The following is a 24,080-nucleotide window of genomic DNA, read 5'->3' on the forward strand; positions in this document are numbered from 1 at the left end:
TTTTATATTAAATATGTTTTCCATATCTAAATTTATTTTATTTATAATTTTTACTTTTTAAAAACTATAATTTTTTTTAGATTTAATGAAAAATAAACCAATAAATTGGTTTAATTTTTACTTTTTTATTATACTTACTCTTTCATCTGTAAGAGGATTAGATGTTGATTGGTTAAATAAAATTTCTAAATCACTTTTAAATGAGAAAGTTGATAATAATGTTATCATAGAAAAATCTTTTCTAAATAATTTTAATTCTATTGAATGTAGAAATCCATTATTACAAGGAACTGATTGTTCTCAATATTCATGTATAAATTTTGGACACAATTATTTAGAAGCATCTTTAAATGATGAAAAAATTTCATGTGTATGTCCTCCAGGTTCTTATGGAACACATTGTGAACAAAGTATGTTTTATATTTAATAAAATATGAATTTTTTTTTAGTTAATTGTCCAAATTATCAAATGTCATATGATTATCCTTTTGATCGTTCATTAATATCATTTATTACTTATAATAATTTAATGAAAAAAATGGATAATGATGATACAACTGATGCATTTATTGATCAACTTTTAACAATGGTTTCAAATCATTCAAATAGTTATACTTCTATTACTATTGGTGCAAGTTGTGCCAAAAAAACACCAATTTGGCAATTAACAAATTTTGAAAAAAATAATTTACAATTACAACTTGGTTTAAAAGCTTTTATTAAATTAATGAGAAATGGCAATTCAACAAGCGAATATTTAAAATTATCTGATATATACCAATTAATTTTAGTTTCACAATCATATTCTGATGTTAATATTTTTACAAATATGGGTGTAACAGATAGTTTAAGTAATATTGATATACAATTATCATTAATTAAACAAACTGCACTAGCAAATAGAATAAGAATTAATATTTTTGTTGTTTCACAATTATCATCATCAGAAGATATTTATCATCAAAATACATGGAAACCATTAATAGAATTATCAGAATCAACTGGTGGTTTTGTTATTATACCATATGATATTTTTAGTATATCAAATCAACAAAATATGACAATAAAAGAATCTATAAATAAACTTTTTCCTGTATTTAATAATGGAAGAACTATTTTAAAAACTGTTTTACAAGAAGATAGTGATACAATTTCATTACCATTTCAACTTTCATTTGACTCACAAAATAAACGTACTGGATTTCTTTTTATTTCAGGATATAAATCATTTAATGAATGTAAGTTTAATAATATAATTTTATAATAAAAAAAAATGTTTGTCATTTTAGCAGAACTTCAAATTTTTGCTCCTAATGGAAATGTAGAAAAATATTTTATTTTGAGTGCTTTAAAAGTTTACAAAATTACTTTTGATGTTAATAATAATTATCCAATACTTATTATTACTAAAAAAAATAATATTTCTATTAATATTCAACTTTTGTCTGGTTCAAAGAATGAATATTTTGATCTTGGATATACAACTAATGACTTAGCTGATTCTTCTTCATCTCTTCCAATTATTAACTTACCAAATAATGTTGTTGGTAGAGGTAGAAATTTGAAAGGTAATATTACATTAAAATTAATTACTAATTCAAATATTCAAACAACTTTAATAAATCAATCTAGAAATGAAACATGTTATTTTAATCATCAATATATGACTGTTACCTCAACATCTAAAGATATATCATATTTTTCTGTTACTAGTGATGATGATAATTATCAAGAATGGATTCCTTTTACATTTTCTGATAGTTCACATCTTTCTTCTACAACCTCTGATGTGGCCCATTTAAATAAAAATCAAGTAGAAAAATATAATTATTTACTTGATAACAATTTAATTAGTAACATTGATTTTAGTAATATTGAAGAGGATATGAAAATATATGATTACTATTGTAATAATGAAACATTTTTAAAAGCTATCAATTTGTCTAATAAAAATGAAATAAATTTAGAAGTTAATGATGTTACATTAACAACTGAAACAACAATATCTGTATCTACATCAACAAAATCACCAATAGATAATAAATCACAAAAATCTTTTTCATTAGCATTTTATTCTAGAAATAGTTTAATTAATGATATGTTAATTCAAGGAAGAACAAAATCACTTATTAATGTATTAAAAAAATTTTTAGAAAAATTTAGTAATAGTTATGATAGTTATATATTTGGTTCTTTTTTCAAATCATCAAATCCAAATTCAATTCAAGCAATTGAAACATCAGATTATGTTACTTTTCTATCTGAAATAATGAATAGATTGACTTCAGAAAATCATAATGATGATACATGTTTTGAAGATGATACTGCTCAACAAATTTTAATTAAAACATTACAAAATAGTGGTTTTGAAAAATTTTCTGATATTTATCTTATAACAGATCAATTATATGGTAAAAAATGGGATGATAAAAATTTTGGTGATGTTATTTTATATGATCTTTTAAATAAATTAAACCCAAGAATTAATGTATTATTAGTTGAAAGTCGTTGTTCAAGTAACTTTAGTGATATTAATTATTCAGGTATGCAACCGTATTGGGATTTAACAAAAAGAACTGGAGGTGCTATAATTAGAGTACAAGATCCTTCATCAATTTTAGATTGGTTTAATTATCTTATTAATCAATCTTCATCAAAATATGAAAATATATATGCTGATAATCAACCAGGAAAATATTCACAAAAAAAAGATGGTTCAAATTCATTTGCTTTAGCTAAAGGTCATAGTTATGTTGTTTGGGGTACTATTCAAACGGCAGCACAAACTGCTTTACCAGCAACAATATCAATTTTAGATGTAAAAAATAATTCAGTATGTAGTGGACAACCATTTAAAACAATTGAAGATGATTTTGATATAAGTTTACCATGTACAGTAACAAATGATGGACAATATTATGTTCAATTAGATTCTAACTTTGTTCCAACTGATACATTTCAAGTTAGAGTAGTAGAATTTAATGCTAATTATGGATATAAATTATCTTTTGTTGATTCAAATGGTGATTCTTCATTTTCTCCATTATATGGACAAGCAAAACAAATTAAAATTTTATTTAATCCATATAATGAGATTGGTTTAAATGAAAATAATTCTAATTTAACAGTAACAGTATTTGATTCATTACAAAAAATGGTTTTTAACTCAGAAACTTATTTAAATGAAGAATATTCATACTTAACAAATAATAGTTGGTTTTGTAATAATGCTAATAAAATGTACTATATTCAAGTTCAATCACCAAAAGAATCAAGAATCTATTCTTATACATGTTTAGATGCTAGTAATGATTCATCTACACCTCAATTACAATGTCCACCATGGTTAAATCAAACTGACTGTTCAACACCTATATGTAGTAATGGTGGAACATTAATTGAAGGTGTTTGTTCATGTCCACCAAATTATACAGGTCCATATTGTGATCATTATATAAATACATGTACAAATGATGATGATATTAATTATAATGATTTTACAACTTCAATAATTGTTGTTATTGATTTACAAAACAATAAGTTGGATGATGTTAAAAATCAATTTCAATATATTAAAGATAATGTAGATGAATTTGGACAAAAAGAATATATACTATTTTCATATGATTCAGGATCCGATATTTCACCTTTAAATATGAATATTTATGTTACTAGTGAAAAGAAAAAATTTTTTTATGAAATATCTCAATTAACTGGAGTTTCAGGTGGTATAACAACACCTGGATCACATGTTTCTTATCTTAAAGCAGTTCTTTCAAGACAATCTGGATCGAAATCAGTTCTTATATGGATTCCACATCGATGGGAATGTGGTAATGAAATAGACACAGAACTTGTTGATTTAATATTAAAAAAAAATGTTGACATGAGAATAATTTATTATAATAGTTTACTACAATATTGTAGTGATACAGCTTATTATATTATGTTAGGAAATGGTTTATTTACAAAATATACAAGTGATACGGGAAGTGACAATAATTCATTTGGTTATTATGTTGTTAATGGTCTTCTTGGATCAGATAATAGTACAGGACTTATTGTTTATGATTCTTATTTTAGTTATGATACTACTTCATGTAATGAACCTATTAAAACAACAATAATTAATGATGGAATAAATGGAATTTTTGTAACTGTTGATAGTTTTCAATTAGATAAAGATACTTTAAACATTGCTAAAAAATTAACAACAAATATTTATTATATTGATATGACTGGTAGTTTAAAAAAAGATATTACTTTTAGTTGCCAATCAAATACATCAATAAGAAAAGGATATATAATAGAGGGGCAATCAGGAACAAAAATAGCATATGGTTATAATTCAATAAATGCTGACTCATTTAAAAATTTTGCTCCTATTTCTTATATACCAAATAATTATTTATTTTTTAATATTAAAAATTGTGATGGTAATAATAATGAATTTATTAGTAATTATCCACAAATAAGAAGTCAATATATTAATCCAATGAATACATCATCAAAAGAAATATTTTCTATTGTTAATAGAAGAGATATGTGTAATAATAAATGGATTGGGAATTTGCAATGTTCAACATCAAGTTTATTAAATTCACTTTTAAGAATTAAAATAAGTGGAACAAATGATAAAAAAGAAGCATTTTCAAAAGTTATAACAACAGTTTGTAAAGAAAAAGGTATGTTTTTTTTAAATAAAAAATATTAAAATAAAATTTTTTATTAATTAAGTTAATTGTAAAAATGGAGGAACTTTTTTAAATAGTAGTGGAATATGTTTATGTGATTCATTGTGGATTGGACAAGATTGTTCAATTCCTAAATGTGAACATGGATATACAATTAATAATGAACAATGTATTTGTAATAAAGGTTGGTATGGTATTCATTGTGAAAATAATTCTCCTTATCAGCCACCAGTTACTACAACTGTTACAACGTCAACAAGTAAGTTATAATTAGTTAAAAAAAATAAAAAATTATTTTTAGTAAATCCACAAATTTGTTATGATAAATTAAATATTACGCTTGTTTTAATATTTGATGAAACAAATATGTCAATTCCATATATTCAAAGTGTAGGTTTAAAAAAGTTTTTATTTAATAATATAATTTAAAGTATATGGATTTTTATTCATCATTCAAAAAAAATATTAAAAGTTATGGTCCTGGAAAACAGATAAATTTAGCTGCAGAATTTGCTTCTCTATATCCAGTTCTCAATAGTTTTGTAGACATTTCACATATTTCTTCTTATATAAATAAAACAAAAAAATCTCATGAAATAAGTGTTGATGGGTAAGAAAATATTTTATATAAAATAAAAAAAATACTTTTTTTAGAACATTTAAAACAGATATAAAAAGTTTATTAAGTTTTTGTAATACTTCATCATATCAAGAATTTTGTAATCCAGAAAAAAATAAATATTTTATTATTTTTGGAGCAACAAATAATTTTGCTTCTGATTCATGTACAAAAGGAAATTTGTCGTTTTTAAATAAAATAAAGAATATAATATTTACATTTGGAGATGCTGGACAACCTAATTCCTGGTGGAATACATGTTACAAAAAAGAAATAGATGATCCTTTAGGAAATAATATCAAATTATATAATGAAAACAACTTAAGTACAGATATATTTTCAACCGCTATGCTAGACATATGCAGATTTGAAAATATAATATAATATTTAATTACCACTATATACACAGCAAAAAGAAATTAAACGTATTTTTTATCTGTTTCGCTAAAAAAATGAGTATAATTTAACAGATTTATTTTCTGATTTTTTATTTGTAAAGTAATTTTTTTACAATTGAATGATTGATAAATAAAAAATATAAAATTAAAAAAAAATTTTTAATTTTTTATGTAAACAAATTTAGTATTTTTTATAAACACAAGTTTTAAAATTTTTTTTTATAATTATAAGTAACATATATATTTTATCTGTTGAATTAATATTTATTAACAATTTAATTTTTAATAAAAGAATTTAAATCATTAAATATTTAACAAAAATTATAATTAAAATTTCATTAGATAAACTTATAAAATACATTTATAGTAAATTGTGTTAATTTTAAACTATTGTTTAAAATATGAAATCAATTAATTAAATGGGCTTGTTAGTAAATATAAGTGAAATTTTTTTTTGATTTCATTATTTGATGATAAAAAAATCAGTACTATTCAGTTTGTATTGAGCAACTTTTTTGCAATAAAGATATGAAAGAAAATTTTATTAGTGATAAAGCGTTTTATAAGAAATGATTTATAAAAAACAAATATTTTTTTTTGTAATTAAAAAACATTTATTACTTTTTTCATTAGCCATTTAATAAAAGAATTCACACCAGTCAATTACCGTTTTTTTTATTTTGAGTTTTTGAATACTCATTTTTAGCAAAAAATATGTTATCAAGTTTTTAGTGAAACAATGGTATACATAAAAGAGAAAAGTATATGTAGAAGTTACACAATAAAGTTTTTTCTAGAAGTAAAAAGATTATATAATAATAAATAAAGTTCTTTATATGTAAAAATTTTAAGGGATAAAATAAATAAATTATTTTTAAAAATTAAAGTTTTTACTAAATAATATATAATTTGGTGGTTCAATACGACGTTTAAAAATAAGTAATGTTCAAGAGAATAGAACAAATGAATTAAACATATATAAATAATGAAAAGATAGTAAAAATAGTCGTTTCTAAATTATCTTTAATTTTAATTTTGTACTTTAGATATATGTTTAATTTTACAATTTAAAAAAATAATTTTTAAAAATTGCTCATCATTTTTATAAAATAATGATTAGAGTTGAATGAATAATTTTACTATCAAACAACTTGTTAAATAGTTATAAAAAGTTGTTAAATGTTTTTAAAATTGATTAATTAAAAGTTTATAAAATTTTAATCATTGTGTAGTATTATAATCAGTACACAAAATTAAAATATGTATAGTTGAAAAATAAATCAGAAAAATGTTTTTTGAAATTTTTTTTTAAATTTTTTTAACGAAAATGTAAAAAATAAACTTGCTTTAATGCTGTTTGTAATCTGAAAAAATTTTGAAGTAGGATTTGATTTAAAGATTCAAAAAAAGATTTTTAATGTTGATTTTTTTAAAAAATTATTGCTTAAGTTAGTTTAAATAAAAAAAATTTTAAAAACAGAAAAAATATTATAATGTTGATCATTAGTCTTGATTTTAGCCAAAAGTCGTTAATAATTTTTAAATTTAAATAAACACACTCTAAATATACTTTTTTAAAAGTAACTCTTTAATTACAATTTTAATAGAAAAAAAAGCGCTTTAGAATTTATGGATAAGTAAAATATCTTACATAGAATAAAATTAATTTTGGATTAAATATTACTACCTCAAAATATATATGACTATTATATAACTATTGTAATATTTAATTATTAAATATATTATAATTTTATATTAAATATAATTTATATATGCTGTTATTTATTCTTAATAAAGTTGTTTCATTTTAACATATTAGACATTTCAATAATCTTTATATGTGTCTTTTACTAACTGATATTTATCCCATAAAGTAAAATAATAAGCCAATACGATATTAATTAAGATAATAATATTGAAATATCAACTAATAACAGATTCATAGACGTGAAAAATTACAATAAAAGTAAACTAAAATTTCGTAAAAAATTTAAGGCTTTTATACTTTTACAATCACTAAAAATGTAAAATAATATATGCCATAAGATCAAACCATCAATTCAATATATAACTGTTTACTAAAAAACAGAAATTAACTATAATGTAGTTATACTAAATTACCAAAATATTTATAAAAAAAAACAAAAAAATCATTTTTAATCGTTAAATTTTGAATATAAATTTTAACATATCTTCTTTATTTTTAGTTTGTCTACTTTAAATCTGTTATAAATTTTTAAAAGCAGATGTTTTTCAACAGATAATTTATAATAAAATTATAAATTTTTTTTATATTCTATTGAATAAAATTAGTTTTGTTAGAAACAAAAAATTAGTACTTGAGATATAGTAAAATAAATTTCAAAATGTTTTATTATATAAATAAAAAAGTTTATAATTAATTTCTTAAGATAAAACGAAAGTACTTCAAAAAAAGTTTTGTATGTTTCAATTTAAAAAATATTTATTAAAAGAATATTTTGATCCTATAAATAAAGTGGTGCGAAATGTAAATTTTGTTTTTAAAAATATAATTATTTTTCAGCCTTATGTTGTGAATTCATCTATTTACGTTACATGGATAAAAATTTGTGTAGAAAATGTTTTATGAAAACTTTATAATTACTATTGAATACAAAAAAAATTTATTAAAAACTATGGTATACAACAATTTACATAAATTACAAATTAGACTATTACAAGTAATTTTGTTTAGAAAAGAATTATTAGATTGGTAGGTATTAAAGTAAACCAATTACTATTATCAAAAAAAAAAACGATAAAAATAGTTTATTAATAATTAAATAGGCATTTTAAATTAATTGACGTAATTTTTGCAGTTAATTTATATCTATATTAAAAAACGTTGAATTCGTATTAAATAATATAGATATTTCTTTCTTTAATTAACTGAAATACTTTATACCTAAAAAGTACTTCATTCAATTTTTTTTTGGTAGAAATTCTGGCTTCATAGAATATATAAGTCCTAAAAATTTTACAAATTTTTATTATTTCTACTTTTTTTATTTTGTAATTATTTGTTATTAATTATCTATAATGGCATTTTACTAATTTATATAATTTTAAATGTTAACTAATTAGACTATATCTATATCTCAATATATCATTATAATTTTTAGTCTATGATTATAAAATATATCTTAGTGTAAATTAGTTTTTATTGTAATATACCATAATAATAAAATATGTTGCGTATTTTCTGATATCAAAAAATTAATTGATTGTAATTACACTTTTAGACAATACAATTTTTTAAAAAAAGATTTTGGTATATAATTGGTAATGGTTGACGCAGTTCAGAACCACGCATCAAAATATAATTTTTTTTTGGTATTAATTGTAAAATATATATTAATAAGTAAAATATTCTATATTTTTTAAATGAAAAGATATATTAAAGTAGTATGTGATTTTTTTTTTATATTTATAATTTTTAAAAGTTATTTATACAATATACAGAATTGTATGGGATTTCATTTATAAATGTAGGTAACATAAAATTAAAATGCTAATCTAACATATTTTATAAGTCCGATTGTCATCTAGAAGTCAGTAGTAAACCAATACAGCAATCTAAAGTTATTAAAAGAACAATTAAATGTAGAAAAAAAAATGTTTTAAAAGACTTTCAAAATAAAAAAAGAAATTTTTTTTGTTAATAAATATTTTTCTATGGAAAGTGGTATTTTGTACAATGATATAAATAATGGTGCCAATATTGAAACTATCTGAGAATTACTAATACATTAGATAGCATGTAGATATTGGAACAATAAAGATATGTAAATAAATAATTCATTTTTTAATAAAAAAAAGCAATAAGAGTATATAGTTTAAAAAGAATAAAATAATTTTTAATTTTTTTACAATAGTGTAATAAGCTTTTAAATTTTAAAACAACTAAAGGAAATGTGTTAGAAAATTTATTTTTTATATATTTTAAATATAAAATAAAAAAATATAAAGAAAATATCTTTTTTTAAAACTTTTCTTTATCTTATAATATCAATATGAACAATTTTTATTTAATATTTTTGAAACAGTAACAATTGTTACTATGCAAGACAGTTTCAAAAAGTCACTAATAATATTATGTTTATTTTAGTTGAATTCGAAAAAAAAATTTTATAATTTAAGAGTAAATAATTAGAAATTAACACTATATTTATTTTTAAAATATATCTTTGTATATTAAATATACTTAATTTGAAAAAAATCAGCAACTATACAAGAATTAAAACATTATTTTTTAATTTATTATATTTATAAAGTATAGTTTATATAAAGAAATAAAAAACATTTATATAAATACTAATAAGGCACGAAAACTTTTTGCAGTTATCTTTTTTTATAGAACTAATGGTAATAAAATTAAAATTCATGAGCTAAAGAAAAAAAATAAGGTGGTTTACGATTACTCAAAAACAATAAGGTTTTAGTAAAAAAAATTATAAGAATTATTTTTTTACACCAACTAGACGTAGTAAATTTACTAATACACAAATAATTCACAATCAATAAAATTGTTAAAAAATATTTAGGTTTATGTATAAAAGTATCATGAAAGTTCGGGTACAATAATTCAATTTAAGTAATCATTTTATTTTTAGAAAATACTTTAAATAGTCTAACTTATATCTATCTTATATTCTAAGTAAATAAGGTGATAAATTAAGTGTAGGTTAAAATATTTTATATATTATACCTTATTTATTAGTGCCACTTAATAAATTATATCCTATTTATTGTAAACTGTGTTTTGAATAAAATTTTAAATAATGAATATAGACAAAAAATTATTTATTTGAAAAAGTTTTATTTAAAAAATAAGAAAGTAGTAAGCATGTTAATTGTTACTTTATATTAACACTTTGTCTATAAAAAAAAGATACATTGCGTAAATTATTTATTAATTTTATTAATGTCATGACTATATTAAAGTATAAAACTATAATAATAATTATTTAATTATCTTAAAATTAACATTTTGATTTTTTTTTTTTAAAACTAATACAATATAATACATAATAAATAAAAAATCTAAAAAAATTTACAATAAAAATAATCAATTTTATATAATTAAATGATGAAGATTTAGAAAGATTCTTCTTCTTATATATTCTAGTTGTGTGATAATTTTTTTTTAAAATGATAAAAGTTTCACGATTTAATAACAATCTAATATTGTTAAAATTTAAATTATAACACTTAGTTATAATTAAAAAATAAAAAAAAACAAGAACATTTTAAAAAAATTCAAAAAATTTATTATTTTAAAACTATTTAATAGTGCTTTTGTATGAATAAACAAAATCTATAATAACACTAATAAAAATTAATTATAATGAATATTAATCAACTTCTTTGAATGTAAAATGCATGAAACTGTGTCCAGATTCTCCTCTATAAAATATAAGAATATCGTTTAATTCAGATTTAAGTATTATAAGCCTTGAATGATGTCCACATAAAAGCAAACCAGTAGCACCTTTATCTTTTCTATATTTAAACTGATAACCAACGTCTTCTGTACAAATGCTTTCTTTGTATGGTGCGTTAACATATGTTACTTTAAGTAAAACTTTTTTTGTATCTTTTGCTTTTAAATAAAAATAACAATTCATTTTGTCATTTAATATTATAGATATTTCAGTTGTATTAACATCAATGTTAGTTTCACCACATTTTGCATCACTTGTAATGATTTCATCACATAAATCTCCTGTGTAACCAGTAGGGCAAATACATTTACTACAATTGTTAAAATCTGGATAACCCCCATTTTTACATAAAGTTTGACTGTCTTTGTTTTCAAATAGTAAGCCAGTTTCATTATCAACCCAGTTACACCAATTGCAATAGTTTAAATTAATTTGTTTAAATTCATTAAAAGTCATTTTTTTATGTTGTCCCATCATCCATGAATATTCACGTTCTAATTTTGACTCTATAACTGGCCAACCAAAAAGAGAGCTCCAAAATGTAGCGAACGCATATTGTTCATAATGCATTATTGCGGAAAAGTCGTAGGAAGTTGAATAATTTTTATATTTTGACGTATTACGAATCATAAAGTTATCTACTTCATTAGTATCCATATTACTATAGTGAATTGTAATGTATTCATCTCTATCTGTTCGTGCATGTTCATGTACTAAGCCTAAAGCATGTCCTATTTCATGCAAGATGGTATACGGGTCTTTATAGCAATTTTGTGTAAGCCGTATAATCTGCATTTGATTTACAAATACATTTCCAATATATGAAGAACACGTTGTATCTTCTTTGAAATGTAATCCTTGTGAATTTTTTAAAATTTCCTTTTGTTTTTCAAAGTTAATACAAGTATTTTTTTTTATTTCATTTAATGCTTTATCTACATTAACAGTTGAAACTGGATCTTCAACATAATATTTTATTGGAAATTTCCATGGATTATCCTCATCCTTTTTAATATCTCTTTTCAAAAGAAAATAAGTATCTTCAAAAATAATACTACTATTTACTAAAAATATTAAACTATTTAAAATATATAAAAATACCTTTTTTTTGATCATGAATGTAAATTAATTTTCGGTATATATTCCAAAGACACTAAAAATAATGATTTAAAATAAATATGTTTCTTACAATTATTGATATCAAGAAAACAATAGCATAAATGTAATTTTTTTGTTTCATGCTAAAAAATTTAATAAAAATACACAAACAAAATTATCTTTTATGAAAAAAATGTTTTGTTAACATAATGTGTACTAATTAACTTAAATTTTATTATTTGTTTGTTATTATTATTAAACAATCTATATTGTCTTTCATTCAGTTTTGACTCATAGAATATTATAAAAAAAATGTTTATAGTATAGTAAACATAAATGATAATAAAAAAGATTAATTTTTATTAAAATTTAATTATTATCACTATTATTGTTTAGAGTAATAAAAATTAAAATTATCTATTTAAAACTTTTTTGTATAAAGAAATAAAGTTAATGAAACAAAATTTAAAAACATTTACAAAAAAAAAGATATAAAATAATTTTTTGAATAAAAAAATTATCATAATTGATGTATAATTATAATTTATACAATCAATAGTTGCCTATTAGTATATACATATATATTTTTTATTAAAATTAAAAAAAAAATAGATTAAAATTATTTATATAAGTTATAACTGATTTTAGCATTTTTATTATAAATATAATGTTTAAAAGAATAAAACTTTTTTATGACTATTTGTAATCATTTTAGTTTTATTTTAAATTATTATGTAATAATTTTTTTAGATATAAAATATGCTATAAATTTTTATAAAAATTTGGTTTAATATGCGATTAAAAATGAAATGTTTTTTGACACATATTTTTACATAGCATTTAGTATTTACTTTATAACTAAATAAAAATTATTAAATTTGTTTTAGAATTAACAAAAATGACAAAAACTAAAAGCATGTACTTATGATCAAAAATATTATTTGAATTCAATTTCATTCATATGTATAATAATGCTTAATAAACTATTAACTAATTTTGCTATTTTAAATGGTATAATGGTATTAGAAAGGTAGTTGATAAATTTACAATTATTAATTTATTATTTTTAAAATTAACTAATTTTATTTTATTATAGTTAACTTTTTAAAATATCATTTTTTTAAAAAAAAACTTAATATTTTTTTGTATTATTATTATAATAAAATTTTTTTTTATGTATAGAAAACAAATTATTTTTAGTTATCTTAAATATTTGTTAATTAAATTTAGCTTGTGATTAAAACACAATTTTTGAAATTATCTTATAGAAATCAAACAATTGTATTAAAGTTTTTACATTTATTTTAATTAAAATTTTGTTATTTTTGTTGTTTCTTTATATCACGTTTATAGGATAAAATTTTAAAATATTATACACAAATATGAGATAAAAAAATTTGTTGATACCAACACTATATAAAAAAACACAATGAAGAAAAAAAGTTAAATTTTTTTCTTGTGATAAAAATAATCATAAAAAAATTTTTTCAAATGTAACCTACTTTTCTCAATTGAATAAATCTAAACAACAATAAAATTTTTATAAAGTTTAAAAATCAAACTATTAAAACATTTATATTTTAATAAATTTGTAAGTATTATGAAAATTTAATACAATTATTCAATCTGTGTAATCATCTTATTTTCTATATAAACAATAGTTTGAAAATAAAATATAATCATATTTATTAACTTGTTGGTAATATTTAACATTTTATATTTAAGGTAATACTTTGTTAATTTAATTCGTATCTATCATTTTTTTCTAAGTAAATAAAAGATATGTTAAGTAGAGGTTAAATTTATATATATATACTGTACTTTACTTGTTAGAGTCACTTAATTATTGAAATATTGTCTATTGTATAATTGTTTGATAATTATTAGAATGTTGGATTTGGAAGATAAATTTTATTTATAAAAAACTTTTATAATATTAATAAATAAATTAAATTAAAATTATGAAAAAAAAATTAATCTATTTTACAGTCGAATTTTATTTACAATATTATTTATTTTAAAATATAAATGTACTGTAGATATATACAATTGATATTCTTAGAAAATTACTAGTTTTTAATATCACTACACTTGCTTTTTTTATATGTTCAACAAAAATTAGATATGAATGTTGGTCGCCACTTTTAACCTGGTCAATACTTAACAATACGGTTAATTTATGTAAATTTTTATTTTAACTTATTTTAAGTTTGAGAACTTTACAATATTTTAAAAAAAGTTCTTAGATATATAGATTATGCTTAAATTATACATTTATTATATTACAATTAAGTAAAATACTTACAATCTCAAGTATATATTTATAATTACAGGACTATTTTACTAATACTTAAAAACCCTTAGTTTTTATATTGACTTAACTTTGAAGATAATTACAATTAATAAAAAATTATACAATTTGATAGAATAATAGTACGTAAAAAAATAATGTCCATCTACTACAATTTCATATCTTAAATACATTTTAATATCATAATTATTTTCCTATGTGCATAGTATGATAATTTAAAGTTTAAAGTACATACTAATATAGATTTCTATATTACGGTTTTATATTTTTTTTTCAATTAACTTGAATAAGATATTACTCAACAAATGTATATAATTAAAAAAGAATTTTACTTCTTAAAAATTTTAAACTATTTTTTAATTTTTTAAAAGTGTAAGAATTTTTTATATTAATTTATATTAATAGTCATTAAAAAATTAAAATAATTGATATTTTACTACAATTTCGTTATAAATTAATTTATTTTGAAAAAATCATAATTAAATTTTAATTTTAAATACTTATTGTAAAAAAAAATCTTAAAGATTTTTAAAATATTTTCTTTGTTATTTTTAATGATCTGGTAGTACATAAAAAAAGCAATTTTTTTTTTATTTTTAAATTATTCTGAAAATATTTTTGTTACTTTAAAAAAATGTTTTATTCTATGTCTATTTTTTATTAAGTAAACTTTTAGATGATAACAAAATTAATAATTTATGCGTATTATGCTTAGATAAATAAAAAATTAGATCAATTAAAAATAGACCAAAAAATATTATAAATTTTATTTAAATTCATTTTTATCTACTGATTTAGATGTCATTTTAGTATTCATATGATTATTTAACACCTTAACGCTTTCATATCTTAGTTGCATGAAAGTTTCGTTTTAATACCTGAATCCTTCCATCTAATACAATAGATTTAAACGTAAATTAGTATTAGATTTATTTGACAACAATATTAGTGAAAATAATTAATACAAAGATAAATTAATAAGAGAATAAATATTTAAATTAGCAGTTGTTCTTCATGTCTTGTACTTTCCTGAGAATGATTGTTTAGTTCTTATTTTTTTTACTTTTTATACTCTGTTTTTTTACTACCACTTAATGCCTTGCAATACAATACAATTTATTTATAAATGTTAACTTTTAAGTCTGCTCAAAATATAACTTATTAAAATTTTTATAGCATTTTGTTATTAACACTATATATTTGTATAAAAAAATTTAACTATTATATATAAGTTAATATTTTTTATAATTCATTTTTCTGTGTATTTTAAAAATTTTGGTGTTTTTACTTGAAATTCTTATTTAATTAATTAAATCTTTTATTTTATTTTAACATTCCAAATTAAAATGATAAAAAAAATTTGATTATTGAGAAAATCAAGCTATATTTCTTACTTATCAACAGCCATCAGTGCTTTAGAATAAATATGAGACTTTTTCTTGTGTAGATAAAATTTGGATCAATAGTAACTGTGCTATGTTTAATTAAAACTCAATATAATTCTTTATTTTTTTTGTAGTCTAATCGATTATCATTTAACAAATATTTTTCTTATTGTATAAGTATATTAATAATAAATTATTTTTAAACAAAAATTTGATTATTTAGTTGAATTTATTGTTATGGAATTAGTTAATATATTTTAGAAGACTAATAAATTATAACGAGAATATACCAATGCTTAAATTTTTGCACATAAAATATTTATTAGATAAAGATAATGTAAATGACATTATTTAAGCAAAAAAAAATTATTATTAAAAATATTACAATAAACATTCAAAACTTCTTACAGCAATTCAAGAAAAAAAATTTGCTATTAAATTTTTCCAGAAAAAGAAAATTATTTCAATAAAATTAAATGTATAATAGGCATAAAAAAAAGTTCGGTTTAGAAAGCAGTCTAGACAGAGATGCAATGTGTAATATTGTCTTGTAGAATTGAGCATTAAAATGAGTACGTAACTTCAAAGTAACAAACTTTCTTTCTGTATAGCAGTACAATTTATATATTGTTAGAGAAAGGAAAAAACGTTAATTGAATTTTACAAAAAAAAGTCGAAGATGAATCACCATATTAAGGTGAACTGAAACATTTACTTAAATATGTCTATTTTTTTGAGGTCAAGGACTAAAATAAGATTAATTTAAAGAGTTAAACAATGGAATAGGTAAAACGCTGTTTGTCAAAAAAAATCTATGAATGTGCTTTTTAACAGCAATGGTGTTTTGAAAGGATATGTAAAAAAAAGTACTGTTTTTGAAGACAGTTTTTAATAAAAGTTCGACGATGTTTCTAGAGATGTTAAAAAAGAAAGTACTTTATAAAAGTTTCATTATTTTTTAAATATAAGAAACTACTATTAAGTGGCAGATTCTAGATTTAAATGTTAGCAAGTGAAGCATAAGTATTTTTTGTAAATCTACAAACGAAACTTTAGACACAGATCTGAAAAAGGATCTGAAGATCTGTTAGAAAAAGAAAATAATGGTGAAATTAAACATACAAAAAAATTTTAGATTGATAAAAGTATAAATTTACATAGCAACAAACAATAAAATTTTTAAAATGATTATTTCTAAAACAAAAAATAACTACTTTTTAATTTTCCCTTTTTTAATTAAATTTTTCGTATTCTGTAGAAAAAAGTAAAAAATTCGCATGCCCCTATTTTCACTCTAAACTTTTTTTTAAAAAAGTTTTTAGTGTTTTAATTTTAGAAAGATGAGAGTATTACAGAATGATAAAGATTTAATTTTTAATTAAAAATGGTTAAATGATATGAAAAAGTTTTATATGACTTTTAATCTTAAAAGTTTTAATATTATTATTGTATTGTAAAAAACTCCTAATGCTAAGAAGCAAAGTTCTTAAGTAATTAAAGTATAAAAAAATATGATTACAAAAGTTTTTATGATTTTTAGTTATAGAAACTTGTTAATTATTTTTATGTGATATTTAAAATGTATGATTATTTTTTAAATGTTCACAATATTATTTAATAATTATATTGTCTTAGTTCTAAAAAACCAAGAGTTTAATTAAAGATAACTAAATATTTATTTAATAATTGTAATTTTAACTAAATAAAGTAAGAATCAAATAATAAAATTATTCTTATTATAAGAAAAATATTTTTTAGTTTTGACATTTTTATTTTGAGTAGCTTATATAAAAATACAAAAATCATACAAAATATATTTGTATAAAATGATAATAAACATGGTTAAAATAGTTTAAAAATATTTCAATTTTTTTAAAAATATAACTCTTTTAACCATTTGATAAATTTTTAAAAATTAATAAATTTATTAGTGTTTAATAAAGTAAGATTAATTTTATATTAATTAAAATTAAATAAAAAGTTATACACATTTATTAGTAGATAATTTTTTTTTTCTTCACATTGTTATCCACTAACGAAAATGTTTTTTTACTTCTACATTTGTAAAATTATTCGTTAATTTTCTTGTCTGTAAATGATAGTACCTATTTTGATTGTTTTTTAAAAAAAATTAAATATTGATTATTATCAACATAATGATTTAAAAAATTATTTCTTTTTGACAAAGTGTCTTCAATTAAAAAAATGTATATATGAAACATCTCCTTTTTTTATAATTTTCTGACACTAACTTTAGCTTTATAAATATAAAACTTTTTAACAACTTCAACACGGCAATAATATTTTTCGTAAAAAAGTGATAAAAACTTTAATCTTTCCATATAATTATAGAAACAAAACATGAAAAATTCTAATTAACTTCTATTAAAAAAATTGTAACGACAGATATAAATAATTGATAAAATTATAACAATAATTTAATGTTTTAGCCATTCATTTTTTTTTTCAAAAATAACTGATTATTCTTATATTTTTTTTCTCGTAAATATCATCTATCTATTTTTCTAAATGGTCTTGTATTACAAATTTAAAAACTATAATATATTTATAACCTTAAATTTTAAAAAATTATATATCACTTTTAAACATTTAATATTGTTTTAAGTAATTAAAAGTCTACTAAATAATCATATAAATTGTTATACATTAAATAAAAATATTAGCAAATAATAAAATATAATTAAAATTGGTACACAATTTTTTAGATAAAACGTTTTTTTGTTATAAAAAAAAATTCATTTACAAATTTCAATAAAAATTTAAATATGAAAAAAACAATATATATTTATATTTTTTCTATAATTATATTTATTTTAATAATTGTGAGTAAAATTATTAAATTTAAACTTTATTTTTAGTATTTTTGGTGTATATACAAAAGCTCAATATATAATCATAATCAAATAATAGGTATTAGTACTCTTTTTTAACAATGTAATATTTTGTAGTTAGTAGCGATATTATTTTTAATGACATTCACATTGACCACAAAAGAGATCTATTTAGAGATATTTGGAATCCATGGATATCTCCAATAAATTATTGTGTTGGACCTTCTGTTTCTAGCAAAAATGTTAAAATTGCCATAGAAGAAGTAATAAATCATACTTGTATAAAATTTAATAAAATAAATGAAACTACTAATAAGACACAAGAATTATTGTTTAAAAAAAGTCAAAGATGTTTATCCTATATTGGGCATATTGAAAGTAATCATACACAGATTATTGAACTAACACCTAATTGTTATGATAACCCATATGTTATTTTACATGAAATTGGACATGCTTTAGGTTTGGTACATGAACATGCACGAACAGATAGAGATGAATACATTAAAATTAATACAGGTAATATGAAAAGTGACCGTTTATCTAATCTTGAAATTTTAAAAACCCCCGCTTATTTTAATTATTCAACTTATTATGACTATGCAGCATTAATGCATTATTCTCAATTTGCGTTCGCTACATTTTGGAGCTCTTTTTTTGGTTGGCCTGTTATAGAGTCAAAATTAGAACGTGAATATTCATGGATGATAGGACAACGTAAAAAAATGACTTTTAATGAATTTAAACAAATTAATTTATTTTATTGTAACTGGTGTAATTGGATTGATAATAAAACTGGCTTACTAATTAAAAACAATGATTATCAAACTTTATGTAAAAATGGTGGTTATCCAGATTATAAAAATTGTAGTAAATGTATTTGTCCTACTGGTTACACAGGAGATTTATGTGATTATATTATTAAAAGTGATACAGAATGTGGTAAAACTAACTTTGATGTTAATACAACCGAAACATCTATAGTATTAAACGACAAAATGACTTGCTATTTTTCTTTAAAAGCAAAAAATTCAAAAAAGGTTTTACTTAAAGTAACATATGTTAACGCACCATACAAAGAAAGCATTTGTACTGAAGACACTGGTTATCAAGTTAAATATAGAAAAGATAAAGGTGCTACTGGTCTGCTTTTATGTGGACATCATTCAAGACTTATAATACTTAAATCTGAATCAAACGATATTCTTTTATTTTATAGAGGAGAATCCGGACACAGTTTCATGCATTTCACATTCAAAGAAGTTGATTAATAATTAAACGACTAATATTTTTGTTTAAATATACAAAAAACTTTGTAATAAGGCAAAAAATATTACTAATTTTTTTATCCAAAATATAATATATTTAAACTCAAATTTTGAAAATTTTAAAAAATTGATTTTCTAGCTTTGTTTTAAAATAACATTCTTGTTCATATAAATAAAAATTAAAGTATCAAATATTGAATAATTGTTTTTATTAGTAGTTTAAAAGTACTTAAAATATTTTATATTTGTATCGATTTTTATAATAAACCTTTTTTTTACTTATTTATTGTATTATAAAAAATACTTTATCAAATTTAAAAAATTGAAAAAAAATACTGCTATTGCAAAACTTTATTTTATATGTAAATTTTATTAAATATATACTATGTTCTAAAATAAAAAAGTGTTAATTTTTTTTACTTTTATCTTTTCTATTATATTATATATTTAATTACATTTGTTATACAAACATTTTTTTCAAAAATCTTTTTGAAAATATAAAAATATGCTAGCATTGAAAAAAAAATTATTTTCTAAAAAAATTTATTTCTTGTTTTTTTTTTAAATTTTTTGTAAAAAATAGTGATATATTGAAATTAAAATTTTTTTTTAAATAATTCAAATTTACAATTAAGTAAATATATATAAATTATATTGTTTATAGAAGTAAAATATAAAAATTCCTTCATATTTGTAATGATAAAAATTATGCCTAGACAAATATTTAACAAGTAGAAAGAAAATGATTAGTTGAAAGCAATAAATTTTTATATGAAATAAAATAAAATGTGTCAATGATTTAAAAATAATTTTTAAAAAAAATTTTATTTAAATATTATCAGGACAAAAGAAATTTTATGAAAACCATAAAATTAAAAACATGGTTTTCTAAAAACTTCTGTCATTTTATTGAAGTATATATATTATCTATTTTTTTTAAAATAAGACAAATGTTATATGTATTTCATTTTAAAATAAGTTAAAATAATTTTTTGTTACATATTTTAAACGATATTATAAAAATATTTCTTGATTTTTTTAAACGTCTTATTTTATAGGATCTGATTAAATTTTAATTTACTTAAATGCTTAAACAATATGGGTTTTTTAGGGTAAAATTGAAAAAAATAAATGTACTTTTATATTTATTATGATTTATAAAGTATTCTATATAAAACATAATTTAGACAACAATTATTAAGATTAAACAACATGAATCTTTTTTTGTTTAGCAAACTATTAAGTGATAAATAACAACGTGCTATAAATTATATGTCAAAAAAAAGTTTAAGATTTTTTTTTAATTTAAAAAAATGCTAGAAAATATACATAAAAATAATATAGATGCTACATAATTTTTCTGTTTTTTATTTATTAAAATATCAAAATTTCTTTGCATGTCATTTTTACTTTTTATTCAAAGTTAATTTAAAAATTTTGACTAGACAGACATGTCATCTAATCTTTATGATAAAAGACGGATTTTAAAATCATAATAAACGAATATATTTAAAAATCATTAGTTTTTTTGTCGTATTTAATTGCAACCAAATAACCATTAATAAAATATTTTTTTAAATTTTATTAAAAATTTGTTTAATACAATTATATATTGAATTTTTTTCAATGTAATTTAATCTTTTTATTGTATTTTACAAATATTTTATATTTATTTTAGTTTTCAAAATTATGTTTAAAAGAGTTACAATTATTAATTAAGTAAAAATTATTTGTTAATCTATTTTTAATGTGATTAAACTTTATTTTAATGTTATAGTTTTTAAAAAAAAGTTTAATAAATACAAAAGTGATATAAAAATAAAAACATTTTATTTACTCCAAAAACATAAAAAAAATGAATTTTAGATAAAAATTATTTAATAATATTTAAATTTTTGTTTACATATGTACATAATATTGTTTCAAGAAAAAATTTGTAGCATTTCTTAAAAGTTACAAAAAAAATTAAAAATATTTTACATCTCGAAGACAGTTAAAGTTTAATTTTTATTAATAAATTGCATAAAAGAAGAGTATTTTTTATATATAAGTTTAGTAAACTATAAATAAATATGTGCAAAATTAAATTTGATTTTGCTATTGTAAGGATAGAAAAAAAATTTATAATCTTATTTTTATACTAAGCAGGTAATCTATTTTTAATTATATTTTAAAGTTTATTTTGTTTGTTGACATTTTTTTTGGTTTAAAATTTTTTAATAGGTTCAAATTTGCAAACAAGCAAACTCGTACAATTTCAAACAGCTTTTTTTTTTGCGTATAAATATTATATCATCTGAGATCAGATCTAAATCTTTCCGAGTTTATTCACAGTGTACTAATAATATATAAAAAAAATTTATTATTATTATTATAAAACAAAATTTTGTAAAGATAAACAAATTACATCAAAATAAAAACAGAATCATTAAAAAAAATAATTTTTTTGTTGAAAAACAAAATGCATGAAACTATGTCTATAATCTATTTTATAAAATAGAAGAATAGAGTTTGATTCAAATGAAAGTGTTTTCGATTTCTGATGATGTCCACATAAAAGCAAACCAATAGCATCTTTGTTTTTTCTATGTTTAACTTGATAAGCAATGTCTTCATTATATGGTGCATTTACATAAGTTATTTGAAGTAAAATTGTTTTAGTTTTTTCAATTATTAAAAAAAAATAACAATTCATTTTTCTCGTAGTATTTTAGATCTCCCAGTTTCATTAACATTAAAAGAAGTTGAACCACTATTTTAATCACCTAAAATTATATCTTTTCAATAATTTCCTGTGTAACTTGTAGAGCAAAAAATTTATTATAGTCATTGAAATCTGGATAACCACCATTTTACAACTAGAATTAGAATTTGTTTGTTTTTTTACAAGTACTATTATTAACCCAATTACACCAATTACAATAGCATAAATTAATTTGTTTATATTCATTAAAAAAACATTTTTTTACTTTGTCTTATCATTAAATCATATTCTGACTCCAATTTTGATTCTATAATTTAATATTTAAAAATATAATTAAAAAGAGTAGAAAAAGTATATGGACCATTATGCATTAATGAGGAAAAATCGTAGAAAGTTGAGTAATTTTTTATAAGCATCAAAGTTATGTATTTTAAAATTTACATTTTCAACATTATATATATTATTATAGTAAATTGTAACGTATTTATCTCTATCGATTCTTGTATGTTCATGAACTAATCCTAAAGTATGTCCTATTTCATGTAAAATAAGAAACGGATTATTGTAACAGGCTGGTGTTAGCTTTATAACTTGATAGTTTTTGTTACTTAATTGTCCAACATTTGAAGAACATTTTGTATCTTTGTAGAAAACAAATCTTTTTTCATTTGAACATATACTGTTTTTTCTTCAAATTTAATTTAAGTATTATCTGTTATTTCTTTTATTGCTTTTTTTACATTTTCAGTTGAGACAGGAGATGCGACAAAAAAATTGATTGGAAATTTCCATAGATCATATTGATCTTTTAAAATATCTCTTTTGTAATCAATATGAGTATTTTCAAAAATAATATCATTGCTTACTATAAAATATTTACATATAATTTAGAAAATAAAAAATTATCTATTATTTTATTATAATTAAAAGATAAATTTCGGTATATATGCCAAAGACACTAAAAAAAAATTTAAAAAAATGTGTCTTACAATTATTAATATAAAAGATATAGTAATTAAAATATAAATATATATTGTTGCTTTTATACTAAGAATGGTCAAAAAAATATGAAAACAAGTCACCTTTTATATCCAAAACAATTTGTTTAACATATTGTACACTAATTAAATTAAATTTTATTATTTGATTAACATTATTATTAAACATTTTATATTATTTTTTAGTCATTTTACTTTCATTAAAAAATATGTATAAATTGCAGAAGTAATAATACTTTATAAAAAAAGTTTTTTAGTTAATATTTATTTTGAAGTAAATTATATTTA

The 24,080-nt window shown here is 19.3% G+C and overlaps 3 protein-coding genes across 3 annotated transcripts; 2 read left to right on the plus strand and 1 right to left on the minus strand.

Annotated features, from left to right (window-relative positions):
* Positions 1-85: 85 nt before the first annotated feature.
* SRAE_X000145800 (Epidermal growth factor-like domain-containing protein) lies at positions 86-5,697 on the plus strand (the record flags this gene model as incomplete). The annotated part of the gene is made up of 7 exons (XM_024649196.1): positions 86-410; positions 450-1,238; positions 1,290-4,685; positions 4,738-4,953; positions 4,996-5,084; positions 5,126-5,304; positions 5,349-5,697. The coding sequence occupies 7 exons, from the start codon at positions 86-88 to the stop codon at positions 5,695-5,697; spliced, it is 5,343 nt and encodes a 1,780-aa protein (XP_024498923.1).
* A 5,389-nt stretch (positions 5,698-11,086) lies between these two features.
* SRAE_X000145900 (Astacin-like metalloendopeptidase) lies at positions 11,087-12,416 on the minus strand (the record flags this gene model as incomplete). Its single annotated transcript, XM_024649207.1, has 3 exons — positions 11,087-12,240; positions 12,278-12,329; positions 12,366-12,416. 3 exons carry the CDS (start codon positions 12,414-12,416, stop codon positions 11,087-11,089), a joined length of 1,257 nt encoding a protein of 418 aa, XP_024498924.1.
* A 6,340-nt stretch (positions 12,417-18,756) lies between these two features.
* SRAE_X000146000 (Astacin-like metalloendopeptidase) lies at positions 18,757-20,093 on the plus strand (the record flags this gene model as incomplete). The annotated part of the gene is made up of 3 exons (XM_024649218.1): positions 18,757-18,813; positions 18,850-18,901; positions 18,940-20,093. The coding sequence occupies 3 exons, from the start codon at positions 18,757-18,759 to the stop codon at positions 20,091-20,093; spliced, it is 1,263 nt and encodes a 420-aa protein (XP_024498925.1).
* Between the last annotated feature and the right edge of the window lie 3,987 nt (positions 20,094-24,080).

The sequence above is a fragment of the Strongyloides ratti genome, scaffold srae_chrx_scaffold0000002 (genome assembly GCF_001040885.1).
Source record: "Strongyloides ratti genome assembly S_ratti_ED321, scaffold srae_chrx_scaffold0000002".
NCBI lineage: Eukaryota > Metazoa > Nematoda > Chromadorea > Rhabditida > Strongyloididae > Strongyloides > Strongyloides ratti.